The 27,655-nt window shown below is 37.5% G+C and overlaps 3 protein-coding genes across 3 annotated transcripts in view; all 3 read right to left on the bottom strand.

Moving 5' to 3' along the window:
* Positions 1-4,272, bottom strand: part of LOC140138848 (uncharacterized) — a 10,398-nt gene extending 6,126 nt beyond the window's left edge. The window contains exons 1-2 of the mRNA XM_072160623.1: positions 4,131-4,272; positions 19-976 (exon numbers count right to left, since the gene is read on the bottom strand). Coding sequence (XP_072016724.1) covers positions 19-976; positions 4,131-4,165 — 993 coding nt within the window. The 5' untranslated portion in view covers positions 4,166-4,272. The remainder of the gene's footprint in view (positions 1-18; positions 977-4,130) is intronic.
* Positions 4,261-9,544, bottom strand: LOC140139251 (uncharacterized). The gene is made up of 4 exons (XM_072161032.1): positions 8,699-9,544; positions 8,385-8,573; positions 5,898-6,712; positions 4,261-4,276 (listed from the first exon to the last, which is right to left on the bottom strand). Exons 1-4 carry the CDS (start codon positions 9,542-9,544, stop codon positions 4,261-4,263), a joined length of 1,866 nt encoding a protein of 621 aa, XP_072017133.1.
* On the bottom strand, positions 8,584-27,655 carry LOC140138847 (uncharacterized). The gene is made up of 4 exons (XM_072160622.1): positions 27,424-27,655; positions 14,421-14,546; positions 13,228-13,520; positions 8,584-10,505 (listed from the first exon to the last, which is right to left on the bottom strand). Exons 2-4 carry the CDS (start codon positions 14,495-14,497, stop codon positions 9,544-9,546), a joined length of 1,332 nt encoding a protein of 443 aa, XP_072016723.1. The 5' UTR covers positions 14,498-14,546; positions 27,424-27,655; the 3' UTR covers positions 8,584-9,543.

The following is a 27,655-nucleotide window of genomic DNA, read 5'->3' as shown; positions in this document are numbered from 1 at the left end:
ACAATAATATTACATTACCTTCTGAGGCACATCTTCAGGTATGTCATCAGCTTCATCAGCGTTGTCAGCATCATTTGTCACAATGTCATCCCCATCGGCCTCTGCAACCATTGTACTACATGTAGTACTAATGTCCCCACTGGGTCCATCTGCAGCATCATTAATCACCTCATCACAGGTCATCTCTAGAGTCACATTGCCTTCCACTGGAACAACTGCATCATCTTTTCCACAAACACCATTTTCCACTGGAAAACTTGTATCACAAAGTTGGTCATAGTCAACACAAGACATTGGTGTCACTATCTCTTTTCCACATACACTATCTCTAACAGTTGTATCATCAAGATAGTCATCTTCATCCCTAGAATTGACTACTGGAACACTGGTATCTACAAGATGGTCATCATCAACACAAGACATCTGTGTCATAATCTCTACTTCACATGCATTATCTGGGACACTGGTATCACTAAGATGGTCATATTCATCTCTAAACATAACCACTGGGACATTGGTATCACCATGATGGTCATCTTCATCTCTGGACATTACCACCGGGACACTGGTATCACCATGATGGTCATCTTCATCTCCAGGCATAACCACCGGAACACTGGTATCACCATGATGGTCATCTTCATCTCTGGACATAACCACTGGAACACTGGTATCACCATGATGGTCATCTTCATCTCTAGACATAACCACTGGGACACTGGTATCACCATGATGGTCATCTTCAATACAAGACATTAGAGTCACATCTTCATTTGCAACTGACACCACAGAACCACAAACAGTCCTCTTGAAATGCATAAATGGTGTCCTACAGTAAAATAGCTGGCCAATGTAAGTCTCTGTTTTCACTGACTCTATAAACCTCAGCCTCATTTTTGTGATGTCATCATACATTTTCTGGATTTCTCTCAAGTGATTTGCACATGTACGACAGGAAACAACATCATTGTATTGTCTGAAATGTAAAAATACATATCAAGGGCTTAGAACCAGAAAGCCGTAACTCACTATGATCAGCTCTCTCAAAATGAGAATAAAGTTAGCTTCTTGCTTTGGCCTTCAAAAATCAATATTTCCTCCACAATGTTTTTTGTTTTCCATTGAATGTTGTCATGATAAATGGAATGCTCATTTTGTAGGAGCAGGTGAACCCTCGATATAACTACATGAGCAATTCAAAAATTCAGACAGTCTTTCTGCTCAAAGTAGGTGAAACATGACTTATACTTTAAAAAATGCATGGATTTCATACAAATGGCGCAAGCAAAGGTCAAATTGTCAATTTATGGTAGAACATATTTCAGGTGTTATATCAAGATCATTTAGTGAAAAACAGAACATGACAGGCTGTATGAGATACAACAGGTAAATGGACTGGGTCATGTGCCACCAGCGTTTAAAATAAGCCATAATTATCGCAGTGCAATATATACACACCAAAATTTGCCTATTGCGATACAACTTTCAAAGTGTGGTGCAAAATTGCGATACCTCATTTCACTGATAATATTATGTGTTTGATGAATATAAACTGGTGAAAACAAGAGATGAGTCATTCAGGGGTCTAATCCACATAGACTGTTGCAGGTTCATGAAATTTGGTGGAAACAACCACAGAAGCAAACAAAAACTGTCAAGGTAATTTTGGGGTTCATATATCCCCATAGATTGTCACAGGTTCATGATATTTGGTGGGAACAACCACCGGAGCGAGACAACAAATGGCAAGGTTATTTTGAGGTCATCCAGGGTCAAATTACAGACCAATTTCTGTTCTTCCAATTGTTTCTAAAATTGTTGAAAGAGCTGTTTACAATCAACTTTATTCTTATTTAACCAATAATGGTCTTCTGTCAGCTAATCAGTCTGGCTTTCATGCCAATCACTCTACCACTACTACTTTACTTGATGTTGAAGATTATATTCTGAACAACATGAATGAAGGTCGTGCAACAGGGGCAATTTTCCTTGATTTAAGTAAAGCCTTTGACTGCATGAATCATGTTATCCTACTTGATAAACTTTGTGATTATGGTATTACTGGATGTTCGTTAGAGTGGTTCAAATCATATCTTAGTGGAAGATCACAGACAAATATTAATTCTTGTATTTCTGATTTTAGTAATATAAATATTGGTATTCCTCAAGGCTCAATACTTGGGCCACTTCTTTTCATCATTTTTGTGAACAGTCTTCCTAATAATGTTACCTGTAAATGTACTATGTACGCAGATGACACAACACTTCTTTGTACTTCTGATAATCCAACTATTCTTGAATCTGAGCTTCAATCAAACTTACTTAAAATAACTAATCTTACTTTAAATGTAAAGAAAACTAAATTCATGGTGTTTGGTACACGTCATGTTCTTGATAAATTTAATGATATCACTTTGTATTACAACAATGATTATATTGAGCGTGTTAATCAATTCAAATACCTTGGTGTTGTTTTTGATTCTTTTATGTCTTGGTCAGAACATGTAAGTAAATTATCAGCAGATATCTCAAAAAGATGTGGTGTTATAAAACGTGTTAAATATTATATTCCTAATAATATCCCAATTATGCTTGCAAATGCTATTGTTATGCCCAACTTTGACTACTGTAGTCCAGTCTGGTCTAATTGTTCAAATGAGCTCTCAAGTGCACTTCAAGTTCTTCACAACAGATTAGCACGTATAATCCTGTCTGCTGACCCAAGATGTCCAATTAATGAGATGATGAATTCTTTGAAATGGGTCAAACTAAATGACAGATGGAATAATCACATGTTAACTCTAATCTTTAAATGTCTTAAAGGTACTGCTACATCTTATCTTTCATCTCAGTTTACCTTCATGCACTCTGTTCATTCAAAAGGTACCAAAAGTCAAACTTTTAATTTATTACATGAACCATCACGGAATAATAATGCTGGTAAGCGCACTTTCCAAATGAGAGCAGTTAAACTTTGGAATAATCTTCCTGTTAGTATTTGTAATAACTTTGATAACATGAGTATTTGCCAACTTAAGAATGCTGCATTTGTAAAACCTGAAATAATATTATTGTAAAATGTTGTTATTACTGTACATGGTGATGTCATGTAAATTAATTTTAATTTATATTATCATTGTACAAATCTGCATCTCACATTTTGCTGTATTGTATTAATTATGTTATGTTTTAACTATGTTATGTTTTAACTATGCTACACAATGTATGTACTTGCAGGGCCTCCTTGGAAATCAGTGCTTTGTCATTGAAGGGGCTACCCTGCCTAAAGAAAGTTTAAATAAATAAATAAATAAATCCCCACAGATTGGAGCAGGTTTGTGACATTTGGTGGGAAGGACCACTAGAGCATGATTCTTTAACTGATTGAAATCTTCCACCAACCATCCAAACCAAGAATTCTTCTGTTTTACAAACCTCGAAAGACGGGAGACCGCCTGGTAATAATATAATTTCAACAACATTACACAGTTTTAAAGGGGCATTTCATGATTCACAGCCTCATCCCCACTTTCCTCAAATAAAGATTTGTATATACGCCAAAAACCTCCAGATACAAAATATTTGTGTGCAAATAAAAAAAATCTTGCCGATTCATTTGCTTCAAGCAGAACAGTGGCGTAACTAGGTTTGGTAGTGCCTGGGGCAAGAAACAAAATTGGCGCCCCTACCCCACAATCAAGAATATCTTAGACGCGGGCAGTGGCGTTGTGGCGCCCAGGGCTAAGGATACATAATACCCCACCTCCCAATTCTTGAAACAATTGCACGCTCTGCGTGCGAAATTTTGGACAAATAAGGCCTACCACTAATTAATTTTGGTTACTAGAAGTTGAATATTGGTCTTAAAATAAAATGTTCTTTCAATTGATTTTGTGCTAAAATGCACACAAAGCGTGCAAAAAATATGACTTTCATCACTTGGAGGGGCGCATAATCGATGCTGATTTGGTCAATTTGGCGCCCCCCTAAGGGTGGCGCCCGGGGCACGTTGCCCCCGCCCCCTAGTTACGCCACTGAAGCAGAAATAATGTCCATGGTGACTCCATTTTAAGGTTAAGGTCATGACTTACATAAAGGATGTATGTATTTCAACTGGAATAGCCACTTACCTTCTATCTGTAGGAATTGGTACTTCAATATTCATGACATGTTTGAGTGTATGAACTAGGGGATTGTGAGTCCAAGTGCTGAATATACGAACACTTACAGGATATATTCCCTTGCAAAGGTAGCATGTTCTCACTGTATCATCTTCCTGTAAAAAGAAACAAAGAAAATTGACAATTATTTATAGTGTGCTATGCACTGGTATAAACACACGAGGCTCAGGAATTTGCAGACTATTAATGGGAGTCTCCGGCAAGCCTTGAAATAAGCAGACTGGAACCAGGAGCAATTTGTTTTGAACATTGCTCCTGGTTCACTGGGATTTTACAAGAACCAGGAGCAATTTCTGAAGAAACAGGAGCAATTTTCAAATAGTAATCCTTTTCTGCATATAATACCAGCACTATTGCATGAAGTACAAAACTGGAACCAGGAGCAATTTGTTCTAGAAAATTGCTCCTGGTTCATGTGAATTGTACAAGGACCAGGAGCAATTGGTGGCTTTACAAGAGCAAATTTGCTCCCCACGCTACGCTTATTTCAAGGCTTGGTCTCCGCAATCATAACATTGTGCCTATATTAGACAAATAAATATAAAGCACGAATAACATAGTTTTATTTAAAACAAACTCATATTGATCATAAAAACGAATAAACCCAGCCGGCTCTCAACACGGGATATTCAAAATTCCCGCGCCGAAATTGTTTAAGTGCAATGACGTAATAGATATTTGTGCTCAATTGTCGCCAGCCTACATTGTATACTGGGACGCCATTGCGCTTAGACATTTTCAGTGCCCGGGAATTTTGGATATCGCGTGTTGAAGATGGATGTTTTTATTCGTTTTTATGGTCACTATGAAGTTTTGGACAATGAATCCACAGAGCAAGACGATTACAAAATATTGCAAAGTAATGCCCACAATTGATCATGAAGATGCAACCAGTGATATGGCCACACTATTTTAATTCATCAGTGTGCTGCGTCTTAAAAATGCAAGATGCAGGAGAGCCATCAAAATGCTCCAAGACAACATCGACTTAGTCGGCGACATTCTGCAGTTTGCACCAGGTCCTAACTTGCTCAGTACCTAATATTTGCAAAGTCAACTTTTTATATGTTCATTTTCTTATATGTTTGTTTGTTTGTTTGTTTGTTTGTTTGTTTGTTTGTTTGTTTATTTATTTATTTATTTATTTATTTATTTATTAGACTTCATCACTGGTACCTATATAATTATTGCACATCAAAATTTTGACAAATATAAATATAAAAGCTTTTTTTTAAAAACATGTTAAAAGACAAGCGAATAGGCTGGGATAAACAGGTGTAAATTCACCTCTAGAACCATCCCACCTAGGAAAGACCTAAATAATTTGGAAAAAAGAATGGAATGCCAGAGGCAAGACCTTAAATGGGCCTACAATTAGGGCACGGGCAAGTAGAAAACCAAGTGCATGTATCAGAAGGAACAAATTTGGAATAAAATTGAGACTTCAAAAAAATCCAGAGCTTGATATTTGAAAGAAGAAATGGAATTGGATAATCTGGTTTCCAGAGGCAGCTGGTTCCACAAGGGAACAATGCGGTTGAAGTATGATTGTTTGTGGGATTCAGTCTTACACCTCTGAAAAGATAACATAAGAGTTTATGCTCCTAATTTCTGCTTATATATCTCAATTTCATTATTGCCAACTTTGGTCTGATTGGATCACATAATAAACATTTTCTCGACATGATTTATCAATCAATATACACATGCATTTACCTTATCTCTTTTTTCCTGGTAGACTTCATAGCACCATTTTGCTCATCTTCCACACTTGTATTATCCTGGGTGGATGTTGATGGCAGGTGCACCATGGTAACAGATGAATCTACCACATCAGTTGAACTGGCATTGGCAATTTCATCTCTTGTCACTGTTGCCAGAGTCTCATCTTCTGACATCAATGGCACTCCTTCCATATTCTGCAACTTCAGACCTTCTTTGTCTTCTTCCATTCTCATCTCATCATCATCAGAAGATATATCAGCATACACACTATCTTCCACCTTGCCATACTTAGCTAGCATATGTTCCACATCTGAAAGAAGTGTGTCGACCCCATCTGATACTTTCTTTTCGGTGACATCATCTTGATTATCAACAACAGCATCACCTACAAAAGGGGCATCTATATCATATTCTGGTAATGTACATGTTCTGTTGTCTGCATTCTGCATAGCATTGCTGGGTTTCTTCCCTACCATATCAGCAGAGCCTTCATTGTCACACTCATCATATTTTGTGGGCAAGCGTGTTTCATCTGTATCCATTTCCGCCATATCCACTTTTACTCTGTTCATGAACACTGTCTTCACTTTCTTCAGTTGCCTCTCTACCCTATAAATATAGCCAATTTTATACCGACAATTCCGACAAAGAAGAAGACATATATCTATAGGATATGGAATAGTGATATTCAGTTCCTTTTCAAGGAGTGCTACATGTACATGTATGTCTTTGAAAGTTGCCATGGGTCCGAGGCCTTTGTGGCCAGAGCAGCAACAGCAAGCCGTTCGCTTCAAGCCTGTATTCAGCTACAAAGAAAGAACAAAATATACATTAATCCCATGATCACTACCTGCTGATTGGTTACAAGAAGACTACGGTATTATGATTTATCGAGCCAATCAGCAACATGGTAAGAATGGTGGTAGGGCTGCAAAGTCTTAACCCCATGAGTACTATCTGCTGATTGGTTACAAGAAGACTACGGTATTATGATTTATTGAGCCAATCAGCAACATGGTAAGAATGGTGGTAAGGATGATGAAGAATCTTAACCCCATGAGCACTATCTGCTGATTGGTTACAAGAAGACTACGGTATTATGATTTATTGAGCCAATCAGCAACATGGTAAGAATGGTGGTAGGGCTGCAAAGTCTTAACCCCATGAGTACTACTACCAGGGCTGTGACACTCGTATTCAATCCCTGTAAAAAAAGTGAAGTCACTTTACGGCAGTTTGAGTGACAGTTGCTAAGGAGTTTGGTACACCTAGTAACACCATAGTAACGCTTTTTTTTAATAGCCTAAAATTTGTATACATGTGCACGACAACGTTGTGCGTACTACTTCAACAGTGAAACAGACTTATCCGTAGTTTGATTGACAGTTGCTGGGGAGTTTGGTACACCAAATTTTTCCAAGATGGCGCACATCGACTGCCAATTATTCGGACCCTTTCCAGCAAAAATACAGCTTATTTACATGTAGCCAGTCTCGTCATGGGGTCATCGAAGAGAATATTTTCCTAGCATATTGAGCTAACTCCTCAGCTATTTGGTTTTCACGATATGATAGTAATGGAAAGATTCGACCAAATGTTCGCCGCTTTTTCGCCATTTAATTTTTTTTTTTTTTTTTACGTAAACATGCATCATCTCTTCCACAGGTGATACACTCCTACACATACAGGGGTACAGCTATGCCATCACATGCATGACCGCGCATTGGCTGTGTGACTGACTTCATTTGTGCAAACAAGTGGCTTATCCTATAGTATATTAGTACTCGAGAATCCTTGCTACTACCTGCTAGATTGGTTACAAGACTATTGTGATTTATTGAGGCTCCCACACACAGCATTGTTGAAAAGCTACAGAAAAGCTGTAAAGGCAGTAGCTCTCAATGGGTGAAAAAGACTGACAGGGATTTTTTAGGGATTAAATGGGGATGCCAAGTAAAGTGTCCTTAATAAAATGACCAAAAATGGGTCAAAAAATTGACAAATGGGTACAAACATTTGGCTTTGTCCCCCCCCCCCCTCCAAAATGGGACAAAAAATGGACAAATGGGGACGAAAATTTGGCTTGCCTCCTCACACTAAAAAGCTGGCTATGCCCCTGTATGAATTATACAGAAGATGGCATGAGCATCAGTCCGTCTTGACATGTGGGTGGTGGGGCAAAGATGGACTTTGGCACATCAGTGCTGCATGCTGCACTTCTTGCCCAAGGGTGGCTATACCCAAGTCAGAAGTTGGAATTTTTTTTCAAAATGAACCCTCAATTAAAGCAATTCGGTGCACATTCTTACACTTTTATTGGTAGTAGCACAGACCTGAAAATGTGGGTCTAATAGACTTTAATTTGTACTTGCTCTGAATCAAACAACATACACTTTATCATTAATTACCTACCCCCCCCACCCACACGCCACCGACTAATGCACAAGGTAGAGTTATACAACTCCGACAAAATCTTACCGTTTCATCACACTTGTCATTCAACTTCCCATCTTGTTTATTCTCATCAATTGAGGCCTTTTGACTATTCTTGGTATTTCTTTTCTCCCCAAACTTTCTTCTTTGGAATGGAATCTTGTAGTTTTTTTTTTTTTTCTGCGGCTTGCAGTGTCCCCATCTTTTGTCTTGTCCTTTTCCTCTTCTTTTCTTCTTCTTCCTTCATTGGTCTTGTCCTTTTCTTTCTTCTTTTTCTTCTTTCCATTCATCATTTTCACTCGTACCGGAAAATAATCATGGTCTTGAAATAAGGCTGAAGATGTAGTCTTTATCTTCACCTTCTTAATTTCTTTTACTTGCTTCTTTTCTGCTTCGACCTGTAATTCACACGAGTCACCCATCTTCCTTTTTGCGCCACACTTTAACTTAGATGAGTCAACTTTCTTCATCTTTGCGCCACACTTTAATTCAGATGTGTCACCTTTCTTCCTCTTTGTACCACACTTTAAGTCAGATGTGTCACCTTTCTTCCTCTTTGCACCACACTTGAACTCAGATGTGTCACCTTTCTTCCTCTTTACGCCACACTTTAACTTAGATGTGTCACCTTTCTTCCTCTTTGCACCACACTTTAATTCAGATGAATTACTCTCCCTTTTGTCCAATACCATCTCCATTAGTTTCAGATTCAGATTTTGATACTTATTTGATTTACTAGCAGACCGATTACTACAACCTGCTGTAGTCAGCTGCTGTGTATCTGGTACACTGGCCAATCCAGCAAGGGTCATTAGTTGTCGCACAGCAGGTGTGTTTATCGACCCAGTTACTTCATTAGCAGACTGATGCTGACTACTAGAACCTGCTGTAGTCAGCTGCTGAGGATCTGGTTCACTGGCCAATCCAGCAAGGGTCCTTAGTTGTCGCACTGCAGGCGTTTTAATCAAGCCTGTTACTTCATTAGCAGACTGACGCTGACTACTAGAATCAGCTGTAGTCAGCTGCTGTGTATCTGATACACTGACCAATCCAGCGGGGGTCACTAATTGTTGCTGATGTGTGTTATGTAAATGAATTGACCCTGGCACTTCATTAGCAGACTGATGCTGACTACTACGACTACTACAACCTGCTGTAGTCAGCTGCTGTATATCTGATACACTGACCAATCCAGTGGAGGTCATTAGTTGTTGCACAGCAGGTGTGTTGTAAAAACTATTTTCTTTACTGACCAACACATTTTTTTAATTGACCCTGTTACTTCATCAGTAGACTGATGCCGACTACTAGAGCCTGCTGTAGTCAGCTGCTGTGTATCTGATGCACTGACCAATCCAGTGGGGGTCACTAGTTGAACAGGAGGTGTGTTATGTGAACAAAATGAACTTGTTTCTTCATTAGCAGACTGATGCCGACTAATAGAATCTGCTGTAGATAGCTGCTGTGCATCTGATACACTGACCAATCCAGTGGGGGTCACTAGTTGTTGCTGATGCATGTTATGTAAATGAACTGACCCTGGTACTTCATTAGCAGACTGACGCTGACTACTAGAATCTGCTGTAGTCAGCTGCTGTGCATCTGATACACTGACCAATCCAGTGGGGGTCACTAGTTGTTGCTGATGCGTGTTATGTAAATGAACTGACCCTGGCACTTCATTAGCAGACTGATGCTGACTACTAGAATCTGCTGTAGTCAGCTGCTGTGCATCTGATACACTGACCAATCCAGTGGGGGTCACTAGTTGTTGCTGATGCGTGTTATGTAAATGAACTGACCCTGGCACTTCATTAGCAGACTGATGCTGACTACAACCTGCTGTAGTCAGCTGCTGTGTATCTGATACACTGGCCAATCCAATGGAGGTCACTACTTGTTGCTCATCAGCAGGTGGAATGTGTACAACAGTATTTGCTGGCAAAGGAACTGTCACTGTTACTTCATTAGCTTGCTGTTGCTGCATAGAAGAAGTAGAAGCTGACAGCTGCTGAGTATCTGCTGTGGTTATTTTGTTATCAGACTGATGCAGACCACTAGAACCTGCTGTTCCCAGCTGCAAAATATCTGATAAATATGATAACTGGCTCTTCCAATTTTGTTGCACTTGCTGAGCTACTTTGGTCGAATCATCTGTTACATCACCTGGGAAAATGATAATTGCAAAATGCAGCATAATTGTATTTTGTTTTAAGGGATTGAACCGGCTCTTTCACATCTTGAGACAGTGATCAAATTTATTTTGACTTAATAGAAAGTGCAATTAAATCAGCTTCAATATACCAAAGAAATCATTGCAATTGACTTAAAACTGTAGAAGAAATGGTATACGTATCATAAAGAAATGGTAATGAATAATATAGCAGAAATTAGAAAGCTGTTTTTTTAATTTTCTAGTAAAATTGACAAAAAATGGCCATTGCCATTGAAACTGCCTTTAAAATTAAGGAAGTCTTGTATATCAATACATAAACTGTAATACAAACTTTTGTAATGCAAGAAATTGCTAAAACTGATTAAAAGGGTAATTTTGGGGCAAAATGCCCCAAATCACTAAAATGTTCATTTTATGCCTACTTATGAATTTCAAGAGGTTAAAGATCAACAACCATAATAATAATAATAATGCATTTATAATGCGCCATCTATCTAGACAACCTATTCCGAGGCGCAAACATTGAACAATTAAAAATTAACACACAATTATAAAAACAGTCACATATAGAAGTCAATTGTCATAAGCAATCTTAAACAGATGAGTTTTTAAAGTCTTTTTGAAAATATCAAGTGAATCACAAATACGCAGATTTAAAGGCCCGGTCGCCAAATGATGTAGAAGTCTGTGGAACTGAAAGAAAATGCTTATCCGATGATCTAAGGTTACGTAATGGAATATATAAATTGATAAATAAGTTCACTGACATAAGAAGGTGCCATGTCATGGAGCGCTTTCCAGGTGAGAAGAAGGAGTTTAAAATGAATGCGATACCGAATTGGTAACCAATGCAGACGTTGTAAGACGGGTGAAATATGGTCAAATTTCCTAGTCCTTGTGAGCATGCGTGCAGCAGCATTTTGAGCCTGTTGAAGTTTATTGAGTTGTCGTTCAGTGATTCCATATAATAAAGCATTTCCATTGTCAAGACGTGATGTGACTAAAGTGTGGACAAGTGTTGCAGCAGTATCATAATCGAGCACTTTACAAATTTCATTAATGTTTCTAATCTGAAAATAAGTTGATTTGCCATAGGTCACAGGAAAATGTTTTGACTTTTGTGATCCAAACATCCATATCAATAAATTGATATACTTTCTCATGACACTATATCATTTTTCAAAACAATTCCCATGTAAAAATTAGAATTAAATATTTGGTAAAAACTGGACAAATAGCACTAAAAATGACATTTTCACCCATAAATCAAATGTATAGAAAGAAATGTGATAATTTTGTTTACAGATATTTTAAAAATATCCATGTTTCATACTTTCTTCAAACCAAATAGAAAGTTTCTACTCCATTATTAATTTTAAATAATGAAGAAGGAGGCGGTCTATATGCTTCACCCTGGCAGGGCGTAAGAAAATGCTAAACACAAATTAATATATATACGAGGATCGGAAATAAACGATGCAAGCCCGAGAAATTATAATTTAATGATTGATTGAGGCTCGAGCAAACTGGCATATGAAAATTGAGAGAAAAAATCAGGACTCAGCGATTGAACCCCAGTCGCTGGATTACCGGTCCAGAGCTTTACCACTGTAAACCGGTAATCCAGCGACCGGGTTCAATCTCGCTGAGTCCTGATTTTTCTCTCAATATTTTCATATGCCAGTTTGCTCGAGCCCCAATCATGCCATTATTAATTTTAACGAAATAGCTAGTTATAATGTGAAATATAGCGTGACAGTTGCCATGGAAATAGAATAGAACGTACAGGTGAAACTTAACAACATAGCAGAAAAGATTCTCTAGACTCTTCTGAACATTTTATATTAGTTTTTTGGTTGATAAAACACACAAATACTCCCCAGAAGTGGGTGATATCGAGCATATACCCTTACACAAACACCCCTACGTGTAATTGCCGTCAAACATGGATGCTGTTTAGGACTATGAAACGTAGACGTCCAAATCCGTACTCAATCGACATACTGAGGACGTTTTTCATCATTTTTGAGTTTATTTTTGTGGTTATGGAATTTAACCTAGTAACTGCGGACGTTATCTCTTACACAAAGATAGAGGATGTATTTCGCAAATACGTTATGCATGCATTTGCAGACCTCCACTAACCGAGGACGGTCCCACATTGCCGAGTGGTCCACCGTTGGAATGTAGAGTGTGTGTGTGTCCTCGATTGAAGGCGATTACACATGCATGCCTGTGTGGGTTGATACATATATGTGACATGATCAAGGGGAATGAGTCACATGTCGGCCCTGGTCGAAAATGAGTTTTACACAAGTTTCTAAAGAAGACATTTAGGGCTTTCAGAAACTGAAAACCTCATGTTGATACGTATTTCTTTTGTGAAGTTACGTCAATTTATCAATCGCTGAAAACAATATAAAACAAAAGAATTTTAACACTTTCTTTGCCAATATCTCAAAATCAATATTACTGACATCCGACTCATTTCCCTTGATCGTGTCACATATTGTCAATATATATGCTATTGCAGTTGAAATCCATATACCCCTAATGCCTCTATTAGAGACATGACGTTAATCTCCCACACTGGGAGTGTGTATTAATGCGGTTGTCTGATTGCGTGACTCCAATTGAAATCTACAACCCCTGTGTGGGAAGTCATGCCTTCCACAGGGGGTGTACAGATTTCAACTAGAATTGCCTAATTACCTGTTGTATGTGCTTGCTTCTTTTCCATCACTAAGTTGACTCTCTTTGCAACTCTCAGGCATCTATCACAGAAATTCAGATATTCAAGTGATTCCTGATGACATCTTGATGGCGGAGTAAAGGTATACTTCTTGGTGACCATACATCTATATAGTGTTGCTTTACGTATGTTAAGTATCCTTGAGGTACTATCATGCTGCTGGGTCAATGTAACTAAACTTCCGTTACAGACAGAACATGAAAATTGGTTACCAGGAGTGGATGAGCCAGCAGTTTGTGCAAGTAGTTTTTCTCTGTATTGGAATGAAAAGATGGTGGGAAACAAAGGTGGTGGGTAATCTGGTTATTGCACCTGGTCAGGCCCTTATGCAGGATTTTGATTGGGGGTGTCGATTTTGAAAAAGTGGACTTTTTTCCAAAGGGAAGGGGGCAATTTTGTGAAAAGTGAGCTTTCTTTCCAAAATTCGGACCTTTTTTGACGAAAAACATGTAAAAAATTTGCTCGCTACGTTCGCAAACTCTGAAATTTTGGGACTTTTTGTACACTTTGGCAAATTTGGGGAGGTGCGGCCACACACCCGCACCTCCCTGCATACGGGCCTGCACCTGGTATTTTCTACTGAGACTCATCACCCAAACATTCATATTTCAAGTTATATATGAAGTGGTATTAACATATTTTAGGCCTAGAATTTCACATGTGTAATATTAGTAAAGGCTGTCAATCAGGTCATGCACCTTTAATAGCCTGTAAAGAGAAGTTTTATGAGCAGCAAGGCTAGTTTTTGTTCAGGAAACAAAATAGAAAATAGAACTGAAAAAGGCATTCGATCCCTAGATCCCTGCCCAAAGGGAGGGTTGTGATGCAAATGGAAGGTGGTTCTTGAAGCATTGGGCTTCTTGTCATAGCAGTAGTTTCCTATTATTACATGATTTAGCACACCCATGCTCCAGCTGGATTAACCCAGGACATAAGTATAGCTCCAGCTGGATTGACCCAGGAAATGTTTATAGCAATTTAACCCTATTTAACCTTTGACCCATCCCCGACCTCAACCTGCGCCTACTAATACGATAAATGCTGCAAAGATGGATACCCATTAATCGGAGGGTTTTATGACTTACATTAATAACTCAACTATGTTCCCATCGTCATCTTTAGTTTCCATTAATCAGAGGGTTTTATGACTTACATTAATAACTCAACTATGTTCCCATCATCATCTTTAGTTTCCATTCCTGGCTTGGCTGCATCAGATTCTTCTGCCATATTGTTGACTTTTTAATCTCGGGCTACTGATATGACATCAAATATTGATCTATAAATTAAAAATTAAAAACAGTAGATTGTTTATTCAATTAAATGAAATTGTGATTAAAGAGTTTAACTTTCTTTTTGGCTGACCTGAGAACATTTTGCTTGGTCGACAGCAGATGGTGATGCTGTGATGTTGTCATGCTAAACAATAATATAAAAACAAGTTATCATTTCGATTTTGTCCTTTTTTTTACCTACTCGCCGAGTGGCAAAAAGTTAAGTTCCATGCCCACAAGCAAACTTCTGTACAAATTCAACTTATGCAAATGAATCAATCACAGCTCATTATAACCCAATGACATCACCAGCTCAAATTACATCCCATTGAAATACATGATGTAACTGTTGTAAGTGGAACCAAAATTACTCAAATTTCAAGGGCTTTTTGTAAAAAATTACAAGTTTTTCTGAGGTTTTCAAAGTTTTTCTACAGAAGTTTAAGGTTTATTCAGGCTACCGGTACTTGTGTAGGAAGTACAAGTGGAGACAGTCAAATGTTGATGGACATGCATGAGCATTTTCATAGTCCAGAATAAATTTTTTGAAAATCCATGCACCTGATTGGTCAGTTCAGTGCATGGGATTGTAATGTGTGTACTGTTGGTTGGTGGTTTCCCAACTGTGCAATTGATCATCATCATGGTGGTGGTACCTGGTGTGTTCTCTTAATTATTTGTACAGTGCCCAGTGGCGTACCGTTTTTTATTTGGTAAAAACTGGACAAATAGCACTAAAAAATGACATTTTCACCCATAAATCAAATGTATAGAAAGAAATGTGATAATTTTGTTTACAGATATTTTAAAAATATCCATGTTTCATGCATACTTTCTTCAAACCAAATAGAAAGTTTCTACTCCATTATTAATTTTAAATAATGAAGAAGGAGGCGGCCTATATGCTTCACCCTGGCAGGGCGTAAGTAAATGCGAAACACAAATTAATATATATGCGAGGATCGGAAATAAACGATGCAAGCCCGAGAAATTATAATTTAAATGACATGAATTGAGAGAAAAAAATCAGACTCAGCGGGATTGAACCCCAGTCGCTGGATTACCGTCCAGAGCTTTACCACTGTAAACCGGTAATCCAGCGACCGGGGTTCAATCCCCGCTGAGTCCTGATTTTTTCTCTCTCAATATTTTCATATGCCAGTTTGCTCGAGCCCCAATCATGCCATTATTAATTTTAACGAAATAGCTAGTTATAATGTGAAATATAGCGTGACAGTTGCCATGGAAATAGAATAGAACGTACAGGTGAAACTTAACAACATAGCAGAAAAGATTCTCTAGACTCTTCTGAACATTTTATATTAGTTTTTTTGGTTGATAAAAACACACAAATACTCCCCAGAAGTGGGTGATATCGAGCATATACCCTTACACAAACACCCCTACGTGTAATTGCCGTCAAACATGGATGCTGTTTAGGACTATGAAACGTGAGCGCCCAAATCTGTACTCAATCGACATACTGAGGACGTTTTCATCATTTTGAGTTTATTTTGTGGTTATGGAATTTAACCTAGTAACTGCGGACGTTATCTCTTACACAAAGATAGAGGATGTATTTCGCAAATACGTTATGCATGCATTTGCAGACCTCCACTAACCGAGGACGGTCCCACATTGCCGAGTGGTCCACCGTTGGAATGTAGAGTGTGTGTGTGTGTCCTCGATTGAAGGCGATTACACATGCATGCCTGTGTGGGTTGATACATATATGTGACATGATCAAGGGGAATGAGTCACATGTCGGCCCTGGTCGAAAAATGAGTTTTACACAAGTTTCTAAAGAAGACATTTAGGGCTTTCAGAAACTGAAAACCTCATGTTGATACGTATTTCTTTTGTGAAGTTACGTCAATTTATCAATCGCTGAAAACAATATAAAACAAAAGAATTTTAACACTTTCTTTGCCAATATCTCAAAATCAATATTTTGAGATATTGTTATCAAGTTATCATTTCGATTTTGTCCTTTTTTTTTACCTACTCGCTCGAGTGGCAAAAAAGTTAAGTTCCATGCCCACAAGCAAACTTCTGTACAAATTCAACTTATGCAAATGAATCAATCATAGCTCATTATAACCCAATGACATCACCAGCTCAAATTACATCCCATTGAAATACATGATGTAACTGTTGTAAGTGGAACCAAAATTACTCAAATTTCAAGGGCTTTTTGTAAAAAATTACAAGTTTTTCTGAGGTTTTCAAAGTTTTTCTACAGAAGTTTAAGGTTTATTCAGGCTACCGGTACTTGTGTAGGAAGTACAAGTGGAGACAGTCAAATGTTGATGGACATGCATGAGCATTTTTCATAGTCCAGAATAATTTTTCTTGAAAATCCATGCACCTGATTGGTCAGTTCAGTGCATGGGATTGTAATGTGTGTACTGTTGGTTGGTGGTTTCCCAACTGTGCAATTGATCATCATCATGGTGGTGGTACCTGGTGTGTTCTCTTAATTATTTGTACAGTGCCCAGTGGCGTACCGTGGCCGCCCCAACCCCGGGGGGGCTGAAGAAGAAACAATTTTGCCGCCCCCTTCTTTAAGCAACCTTTTTTCAAATTTGTTTATGCTTTTTCAATTTTTTGCGCCCTTTTTTATTTGCTAATTCGCTTGTCGCCCTTCGCTTTTTGCCGCCCTGTGTTTGCCGCCTCCTACTTTGACCCGGGCTGGCGCCCAAACCCCCCAAAAAAAATATGGGCATGGTGCCAATGGTGAAAGTTTGTTTGTGATGCCTGCAGGCAAGAAGATCATAAATGCCTCTAGCTGACGAATATGCTAAATTCTTAATAATGCTTAAAATAAGTTATATGAAATCAATCTTTGACTAGAGAGAGTAGCGTGTTATTGCTTAAATAAAAGTGTAAAGCCTATGCATGAATTTGAATCGCCATCGCCAAAGTCGCATTTGAGCCATTCCATGTCAACTCCTGGGATGTGCACCGCAGCACCTCTTTGATTTTTTTCTTTTTCTGTATGGTGGTAGATATTGATGAGAAAGTAAAATCCTGAAAATTTGAGCTTCATACTCTATTTCGCTTTTCCTGTGGCATCAATTTGAAATTTAGGGGTCAGCGTAAAAATGTGTCATAACACGAAAGACGATGTTTGGAGGTCCATTAATGTATAAAGGGAACCCCCTACAACAAGTATATATCCTGGGGTACTTTTTTTGTTTAAAATTCAAATCTGGCATCAGAAAACTTATAACTCCTTTACTTTAAAAGATATAGGGCCCTCAAAATGCAACTTCATACATCCAGGACCAACTTTGGGGGGTCAGAACTCCAAAAGTAAAAATATTTTTTTTGTCCATTTTTTTGCCAGTCAGAGCCTGTTGGTCATATTGGTAGGACATTACTCTTATCCCATATTGAGCCTATTAGAATACTTTTAGCTGAGATTTTACCCATGCAAAACTCCAACTTCGGGGGGTCAGAACTCCAAAAGTAAAAATAACTTTGGGGGGTCAGAACTCCAAAAGTAAAAATATTTTTTTGTCCATTTTTTTGCCAGTCAGAGCCCGTTGGTCATGTTGGTAGGACATTACTCTTATCCCATATTGAGCCTATTAGAATACTTTTAGCTGAGATATTACCCATGCAAATCTCCAATTGTACATTTTTTGTACATTTTGACCCTCCTGAAAACCAATGTCAGACATTTTGCCCCACCATCAACTTCAGGTATGTTGAAAATATGTTCTTGGACAACATTTCTGAGAGAAAAGTGGCTTGGGGTCTTGATGACTTTGCTTTTAAAAACATCAGTTTATCTCAGCTAAAAGTATTCTAATAGGCTCGAAATAGTTGGAGCTATCTCGAGTCAGCTGTTGAGCACAATTTGCCATTAAAATTACACGTCCGAATGTTATGAAATTTTGGAAGACTCTCTGCGGAAAAACAGCTCGACAACAGCTTTGTAGTATGTTAAGGATGAACATTATATTCACATGTGAGCCTCTATGGCTATTATTGGGTGAAGGGTTTTCCCACCAGCCAACTAACTAGTCTATTGATTATACCTACAGTACAGTGAGTGAGCTAAAGGTCAATCATCAATTGGAGCACTGTGTGTGCACTGAATAGGAAAAACGGACAGTAACTGCATAATGCACGGGACTCTATGGAGAGTTGATGTAATGCATCTTTATCTGGCTTGTGATTGGTCGCCCAGATCTCGTTATTGTTTATGTCCTCCCGACACGTACTGGTACCATTAACTATATATACATGGTACACAACTATCTAGGGAATGCGGCGCTTTTGTGCTGGCGGATGAATGTACGCATCTAGCGCGTATTGTACCACCACGCTTAGTCTTGTGGTTAAATTTTATTGATAAACAAGTATGATTGACAGTGTGTTTTAGAGAACGAAGTCCCGGGTAAACAGGGGTAAAGTTCTGCTTAAAAGTGAAAGTCCATAGTCGGTTAATAAACTCCCGGAATAAACTGGCAGATTCTAAAATCAGAATTGTTCAGTATTGAAGTGTCATTATAATTATGCCATTATGATATGTTGCATTCATTATAAGCCTACGTAGGGCCGTTGCATTCATTATAAGCCTACGTAGGGCCTATACATTACTTTTACTGTCACAAATATAATTATATAAACTTTTTCATAACCATTTTATACTAGTATTTTGATGTAATAAATATCAGTATAATTTCGAGTTCAACTGAATGAGTTCATCATGATTAATAACATTTTTATTTATCAAAAATCGACTATGGCATAGTCTAGAGTTGACATAGAAACACCATAATAAAAGAAAAATAAAGCAATATTTGCCCTGTGTATCTTCTGTATTAGTCCCAAAAATACTGTGTTTTGGACCAAAAATAGGGTAAAATTGCACAATTAAAGGCTTAGCAAGCATTTGCCCACAATACCAAAATTCACACCTCCAGTAAGGGCTAAAATCAAACTTGCACAAAATATGTTTGCACCTCTGCTCAAGGGGACTATCCCTCGACCCTATAACTGCGATGACCACTGCGGCAAAAGTAACTGAACTTGCAAACCTGCAGTGACTTTTTTCGCCTAAAATAGCCTTTTTGCTGGACACATCACACTTCATGTGTGATGTGTCCAGCTAATCTATACAAAGACAGTGTACATGGATAACCTGTCAAAAATACACATTATTTATATTTTAAAGTGGTACGGTATGGTATACCGGAGTGGGGTATATCCGGGAGGGGTAGACTTTTAGTGTTCAATGACAAGTTAGTAGGCCTACAAAAATTTGTTCAATTTGTCAAAATCTATCAAAACTTGTAAAGTTGGTCAAATTTAGACAAAAACTTGTTTAGGGGGTCAAAATTAGATGAAAACTTGTTTAGGGAGGTCAAAATTAGACAAAAACTTGTTTAGGGGGTGAAATTTTTTGGGAAAGCAGGCTAAAAACTTGCTTAGGGGGTCATTTTGCTCACAGAGGAAAACTTGTTATAGGGGGTGTTCGAAAAAAATTTGGTCACACATGTGTACACTCTCATATTTGAGTGCCCCCCGGCACATTGTAGACTTAAGCCAAGCTCTTTCAGCGAGTATGAAAATTTCCATTACCATTGTACATGTATTGAAAAGCACCTGATTGGTGAAGTGTATACATTAAAGAAATAAATTGTTTTTTTAAAGACTTGACACAGACTATAAGTTACATGCTGTATACAGGCCTACAGGCTGCAGTTTGCCATGTGCTAATGGGGGGGGGGGGGGGCAAGTTTGATCAGATGAATTTGTGGTAGAATTAAAATATTTATTCAAAACAGGAAATTTTGCATATTTGAATGTGTTCCTAACGTTTTCCTATGCCTTTTTAGGGCGTAATATAGAAATGGTACCCAAAATATCTCTGCCAAAAATTGCTTGCCCCTAGGGGTGTGATTTTCGGTAATTTTGTGCCCGGTACCGTCGCATTTTTCAGGGCGGGTAAGCGGGTACCAAATTGAAAAAAAAAAAAAAAAAAATTGCAAAATGCAAAAAAAAAAAAAAAAAAAGTGTCTCTGGACCTAGACCTAAATGCTAGGATCATTCATGGTTGACCTAAAAAAAAAATCAAGATGTTTTGTATTTTTAATATGAAAATTGATGATTTGTATTCATGGCATACTCTATTAAAGGCCCTTTCAGTGATTTCACAGGAACATTAAAAAAAATGGAAATTTGTCAGAGTTGCTTAGAAATAAAGAATAAGTCTACAGAATTTCATTAAACCACTTTTCCCTGAATACATCGACAAATTAGTCAAAAACAGAAGTTTTAGAAAGGTTTTCTACTTCAACTCAGATCGACTCGAGAAAATCGAGATTTTCAGTACAGTGCGCCACCAATCGACTGGAAAAACTTCCTAGTCCAGTGTTTCTAACACGGGGGAGTAGAGTCTAAATTGATTTAAAACAGACGTTTAATTTTTGTAATAGAAAACAAAATAAGCAATTAAAGGTCAGTTAGGTCACCGAGGCAAACTAACGGTCAATTCAAATATGAAAAACAGTTAAAATTGTGTATTTTGTTTAAAATAGTAGCTACTGATGTAATAAGTAGTAGAAACAATACATAACGCGTGTTCGTAATGCGTGGAGAGTGAGCTTCTTTTCGATCTCGAGTCGGACTTTTGTACTGTCAGTATCAAAAGTCCAGAATCATGCAAATGCTTTATTTTGTCTAAAATACACGGCTTTCGACCGAACCACTAGCAGGCTATGTTAGCACATCTATGCCAATTACAAAGGTACCAAAATCTGAATTTTGATGATTTTTACGATCGTCCGGATGAGCAAATCACTGAATGGGCCTTTAATGATTTCAAAATGCATTCAAATTCAATGCATTTTGAAATCATCAATAGAGTATGACATGAATACAAATTATCAATTTTCATATTAAAAATACAAAACATCTTTTTCGGTTTTGTATTGTCTCTGGACCTAGACCTAAATGCTAGGATCATTCACGGTTGACCAAAAAAAATAAAAAATTTTCAAGATGTTTTGTAATTTTTAATATGAAAATTGATAATTTGTATTCATATATGTCATACTTATTGATGATTTCAAAATGCATTGAATTTGAATGCATTTTGAAATCATTAATAGAGTATGCCATGAATACAAATCATCAATTTTCATATTAAAAATACAAAACATCTTGATTTTTTTTTTGGTCAACCGTGAATGATCCTAGCATTTAGGTCTAGGTCCAGAGATTTTTTAAATTTCGGTACCCGGGAAGGAATTTCCTGCCCGGTAATAGACTTCTCGGGCGGGACTCACTCACTCACTTCCCGGGACTCACTCACACCCTTACTTGCCCCCCCTTTCGACCTGCCAAAATCGCTTGACACCCCTTTTGACCGGCCAAAAAATGCTTTCCCCCCCTTTTGGCCTGCCAAAAATCTTTGCCCCCTATAATTCACCACCCGGGGTACACATAATTATTGCACCACCCCTTACTTTTGCACATAGTATAAGGTGCAGTTTATTCATCATTATTGTTGATATGAATCATGTTAGAAAGTAGCAAGTAAAAGTCATTAAAAGCAATTTTAAAGGATAAAATGGATTAAGGCGGTATAATACCCTGATTTTCATCAGTACCATCTTCTTTTTTGTTGTTGCAAATTTATGAAGTATATAAATATGTTCATCATCTCATGTCCTGAACTTATAAAATATCTCTACATACAAAGTGGTTTTAAACCATTTTAAAAACCCATTTTAGCCCTATATATTTTTTTTTTGTATACTGTATCCTGGTAACTGAGATGTGTGTTTCATAACAAACCATAATTTATTCTATTGAACATGTCCAAGTAGAATACATGAATAGAATACATTAAATCCTTTGTTATACTATCTATAGAAATGTACTCACTGAATAACACTGAATAAATTAAATAGGCTTAATCTCTTCCACATAGACAATTTAAAACTAACCCATGTATGTATCTTCTATAATGTGTTGTTAGGAAAAGAGATTTAAAAAGGCTATAAGGTCATCAAAGGTCAGGTTATAGGTCAATTGGTTCAGGTCAAATTCAGGCATCAATTTTGAATACATGTGATAGTCTGTGATATCATACATGTCATAATGAGGCATCAATTTTGATATTTTGTCTGTTACTGGATATATAATGGAAATGTGTGAGGTGGATATACTAAAATACCTTGGGATGTAAATGGTGAGTAGGCCTACAATTTAGATTGCCTAGTTGAGATGGATTGGGCAAATAAATATAAAATAGTTACCAAAATCACAAAAATAAAGCTTACGGAAAACTAGCTTTATATGGTGGTATAGGTGACAAAAAATACAATCTTTTTCAACATTGCTGTAGTGTGGTTGTGGTAACCTGTTACCTATGGCTTAATTAAGTTTCAGTGACATAGTGTCACAAGTTCAAAATACAAAATATAGCTCGACATTGAAAATAGAAGCACCAAGTTCATGAAGTCATAAAAGAAATCAGGGACCACTTATTTCCATTTAACATATCAACATTATTTCCCTAATGTGTTAGCAACCCATATCCAAAATTTTAACGAAATCCGTTGATAGTAAGCTTTCCAAAATGAAGTGAATTTAAAACATCAGTGATGTACCACTTTTTGGCTTATACCCAGGCTGCGACAAATTTTATTTTTTAGCTTGCCCGATCGGGCAGGCAATATCCAAAATTGGTTGCCCGAAATTGCCCGAAATTAACCCATATTCCCGGCAATAATTGTCGACAAAGTCACATACCGTACTCATCATGCAGTGCAGTGCATAGTACCGTAAGTGTGCCGAATTTGGCAGTTTCATTCTTACGGAAATCCAATACTTTTCTCAGTTAAGTTGATAAATAAATGAGTATTCATGAAATGCATAACAAATAGGGCTGTGGTCGACATGCCTTATGTCGACATCGGCGTCGACGTCGGCACGTATGCCGACATGTCGACATCAAAAAAAAATTATTAAAAAAAAAGAGAAATACTGCTACTAAAAAAAAAAAAATGCCAATTTTTTTTTACAAAGTTGGATGAACTTGTATTTCTAACTGGTTTCCAACCTTGAATAACAAGTCAGTTTGGGCCTATAACTTGCTTTTCTGGCCAAAAACATTTTTTGAAAACTAAAAAAAAAAAAAAAATTTTTTTTTTTAGAATTTTTTTATGTCGACACACTGTCGACGTCGGTATACGAATTATATCGACATGTCGACAATAAAAAACGGTGCCGACCACAGCCCTAATAACAAATGAACATTTCATTCAATTATTTCACTGTTTGTTTCTTACATGTGGAAAATAATGTGTATTTTATGTGAAATTTTGTCAGTAAAGTCACAGCGATTTACGTATTTCGCCAACCACTATACAGCGTGTCCCAAAAATAACTTAACATTGTGAATTGGCCATATCTCAAATATTTCCAACTTCATACCAAAATGGAGAACATATTCATATAGATTGATCTTTTAGAATTATTCTGATACCAAAAACAGCATTATTGATGACCCTCTGACCTTACTGTGCGACTGTACATATGTGTGTATCAAACCCACAAAAGCATCATGTGTTCTTTGTTCTAGAACATGAATGATGCGCTTCCCTGAACAATAGAATTGGTTCACTCACTGCGCACACTACATTTGGGTATGAATATTCATGGATTACATGGCTTAGCGTAAGCGTGACTGCTGTTTTAGATTATAATTAGGATATATTGACAATATTAAACTTTACTTTAAAACAGTTGAAGTGAAGCTGAATTGCTATAGATCAACGGATTCAGGTCGTATGGTTCTTTGCCGAGTCGGACAAACTCACTCAAGCAATGTTATACGGAACAGTGTAATGTAAATTGTGCTACCCAGCCGAAATACAATCCAGCAACTAGTGCTATCAACTGGATCTGTTCATGATCTACGTTGGGCAGAACGTGGAAGAACAGGGAGATCGGCTACAAACATTGATGTCATACGAAGAGCGGTGGCGAAAAGCCCAAGGCGATCAGTACGTCGACTTTCAATGGAGAACAACGTACAGCGTACAACTGTTCATCGAATCCTCAGAAAAGATCTTAAGTAGTTTCTATATAAAACCCAGATAAAACAGAAAATGAAGATTACGCATTGAAAACAAACAAACAAACAATCAAACAAACACAGCCAAATTAAACAAAACTGATTTAAAAATGATAACACGTTATATCGTGTTCACGTCGCAAATGACGAGACTTATTTTGCGTTCATAAAAGTGGGTTTTACGGTACGGTAGATATCCATTAATTTCATGCCAAAGGGTCATGACCACATAGGCATGTTTGGTATCATAACATTTCTAAAAGAATTATCTACATACTGTGCAATTTTTGTAACAACACTATTAACCCAATGCAAGTTATGTTAAATTCACAATGTTAAGGGACTTTTGGGACACCCCAGAGGATGTATAAAGGCATTCCCACAACCCAATGGGGTTTCTGACCTTGTATGTCTGGCTTTTATACAGATGTGGTACAGTTGATCATACCTTGCATTGGGATTGTGTGCAAATATCTGGTGTTTTCATCCTATTATTTAACATTCAAAACATTGAGACTTAGGAATAAAATTAATGCAGTGGGACAATATGAATGTTTCCTGTAAGAAAATCAAATATCAGTCCTAAGTCTCAACTATTAGCTTGTTGGCTGCAGTTTTAAAATTACCATTTTGTGTGTGTGGCAATGGGGACTTTGCCTTTAAAATTAGTATTGATCAAATTTCCCAATCATAGTGCATTGTAGGAATGCCTTTAAGCCTCCTCTGGGGACACCCGGTACATCTCAATCTCAATCATATGCAAATACATGGCCAGCTGACGTCATTGACGTCATGATATTTTCACGAAACAGGTTCTATAATTGGCCAAACTTCCAATACGTCACGTAACGGCATGATGTTCATTAGCATACATCTATATGTCTGCAAGTCTGGTGTGGGATACGAGTGCCTAGCGAAATTTGAGTTCCATTTCAAGAAGTTTTCTACTTTGTTTTGACGTTTTTTTACTTCTGTGAACACGCCAAGTTGGACAGAAATACTCCATTTTAAATCATCAAGCTTTAATTGGTTTAAATTTAGACTTGCCCGATCGGGCACAGCTCTTCAGGGTTTAAATTGCCCGACAAAAAATGTGATTGCCCCGGGCTATCGGACAGGCGATTTGTCGCAGCCTGCTTATACCATTAGAAGCATGTACGCGTCATTGACACTGATGCCACCAATTGAACAAGAAGATTTGCCCCTTCATTTTGCATACCACTTTGTCCAATTTCTTTTTCTCAATTCTTCACAAAATGCAAAAAAAAAATGCAATGGGTGTAGTACCTACCCCCTTAATATAAATAAAATAATTAAATATTTTGCAATTTTCAATTTTGGACCTGGGCGGTTAACAGTAGGCATAAACTAAGAATTGATTGTGAAGAGCCTAATAGTCATGATACATGTAGTGCAGTGTTAGCCAGTGCCATACTATTACGCTGACTTTCGTATTCGGCCCTGTCAAAACTGTTCCGCTTGTCCAAATACTCAAGTATCAAAAGGATGGTCCACAATAGAGTGATTCACGCAACACGATTAGGGGATTCAAAAACTGTGAAGTAGGACCTCACCATGTACTTCTTTTGTCCAATTTGCCATCAAGATTTCGAATGGAAACAGTTCAGACCCAGAACACGATCATGTCAGAAATTAATATTTGTTCTGGGTCTGATTATTTGGAGTAAGTGTTAGCATGACTAAGGTAGCCAGGCTCACATCACACACTATAGGTGGCATTATTCGTCCATAGGGAAGTGGAATGAAAAATTAATTTTAACAACCAAAACCTAAGCAATGTTGACTTACGTTGGTACTGGCATAATACTGGATTCATAAACTAGTGGCATGATAGTGCAATCTACATGTATGTTCCACCAAGTCGACACTCAAAAGTGCAATTTATTTGTGTGTGAATCAAGACCATAAAAAGCAGCTTTCTTACAGTAAAGAATAGGAGGTCATCTGGGGTCACATACAGTAGTGTACATTGTACATGTAGGGAAACCTCGGTTAACACATTTGTTAGTCAGTCAAAATGGCTTAAACCGGCAATACAAATTTACATTGAAATTAAAAAGAAGCTTTTTAAGAAGGAAACCTTCATAAATATGTTGTCTATACTTCACTTGACCCAAATATATGATTTTTTGGTGATGAGAGACTCACACATGGAATTTCAGAGAGATTTTGATAGCAGTTCCATAAAAGGTGCTATCGTCATGAGACTAAGATCTAGAAACACCCCGTAATGCTGTTTTGCATGTTTGGGGAATTTTGCTAGGAGAATCTTTTGATGAAAGTCAATCTTTGACAAGATGTAACTTTGCTACGGAAAGTGCTATGACAAAACGTTTTCAGTGTTGGCTTTCTTTACTCAAGGGCTTTAATTTGATATGATGCAGTTTGATGGCAAATTTGAATTCACCTGGCATACCTAGTACATGTGCCTGTTGATCGAAATATTCACTAACGGTCAAAGCTTGCTTTGACTGGGCATCCGTGAGCAAATTCGTAGCTAGTGTTTCTCGAGCAATGTGCCTGCTGTCACAATTTCACACACAAAATTTTGGCAATTTGGTGACACTATTTTTGTCTGTAACTCAAAAGTCTATGGCTGCACCAGAAAGATGATTGACCCTTTATTGTTTAAGTAATTTGATTCTCTTTCAAATGAAAGAACTTTCAGCTAAAAATATTGAACTTCAAAATTTTATGAACATCCCTAATAATATTTAAACTTAGAAGTTACATGTAGGACAGTCGACAGGTAAGCTTACTCAACATCATCATCAAGTTTGAAGTTACTGCACTGGCACCTTGACTTGTCCCGACGATAAATACTTTTCCATCTGGAATGTCGAGTCGTTTTTTAACATGTTTAACATGATCAACGAATGAGAACACGGAGAACCTCCCGGGCGAATTTCACAAATCGTTTATTTTTCTGACTGTGGGTGCCGCCATACATCTTAGATTTTTCTTCTTCTGATTTGTAAATTCCTGTTTATG

Source organism: Amphiura filiformis, chromosome 18 (assembly GCF_039555335.1).
Source record: "Amphiura filiformis chromosome 18, Afil_fr2py, whole genome shotgun sequence".
In the NCBI taxonomy this organism is placed as follows: domain Eukaryota; kingdom Metazoa; phylum Echinodermata; class Ophiuroidea; order Amphilepidida; family Amphiuridae; genus Amphiura; species Amphiura filiformis.
The sequence above is the reverse complement of the archived record's forward strand: the minus strand, read 5'-3'. Positions and strand labels throughout refer to the sequence as shown.

Excerpts from the sequence above, each read along its gene's own strand:
- LOC140138847 (XM_072160622.1), bottom strand. The coding sequence starts at position 14,497 with ATGGCAGAAGAATCTGATGCAGCCAAGCCAGGAATGGAAACTAAAGAT. Across the intron at positions 13,521-14,420 it reads AACATAGTTGAGTTATTAAT|AGAAAAACTACTTGCACAAA; the intron begins GTAAGTCATAAA and ends ATTCCAATACAG. Across the intron at positions 10,506-13,227 it reads GAAGCAAGCACATACAACAG|GTGATGTAACAGATGATTCG; the intron begins GTAATTAGGCAA and ends TCATTTTCCCAG.
- LOC140139251 (XM_072161032.1), bottom strand. The coding sequence starts at position 9,544 with ATGACCTCCACTGGATTGGTCAGTGTATCAGATATACAGCAGCTGACT. Across the intron at positions 8,574-8,698 it reads AAGTAAAAGAAATTAAGAAG|AAGAAAAGAAGAGGAAAAGG; the intron begins GTGAAGATAAAG and ends TGAAGGAAGAAG. Across the intron at positions 6,713-8,384 it reads ATGACAAGTGTGATGAAACG|CTGAATACAGGCTTGAAGCG; the intron begins GTAAGATTTTGT and ends CTTTCTTTGTAG.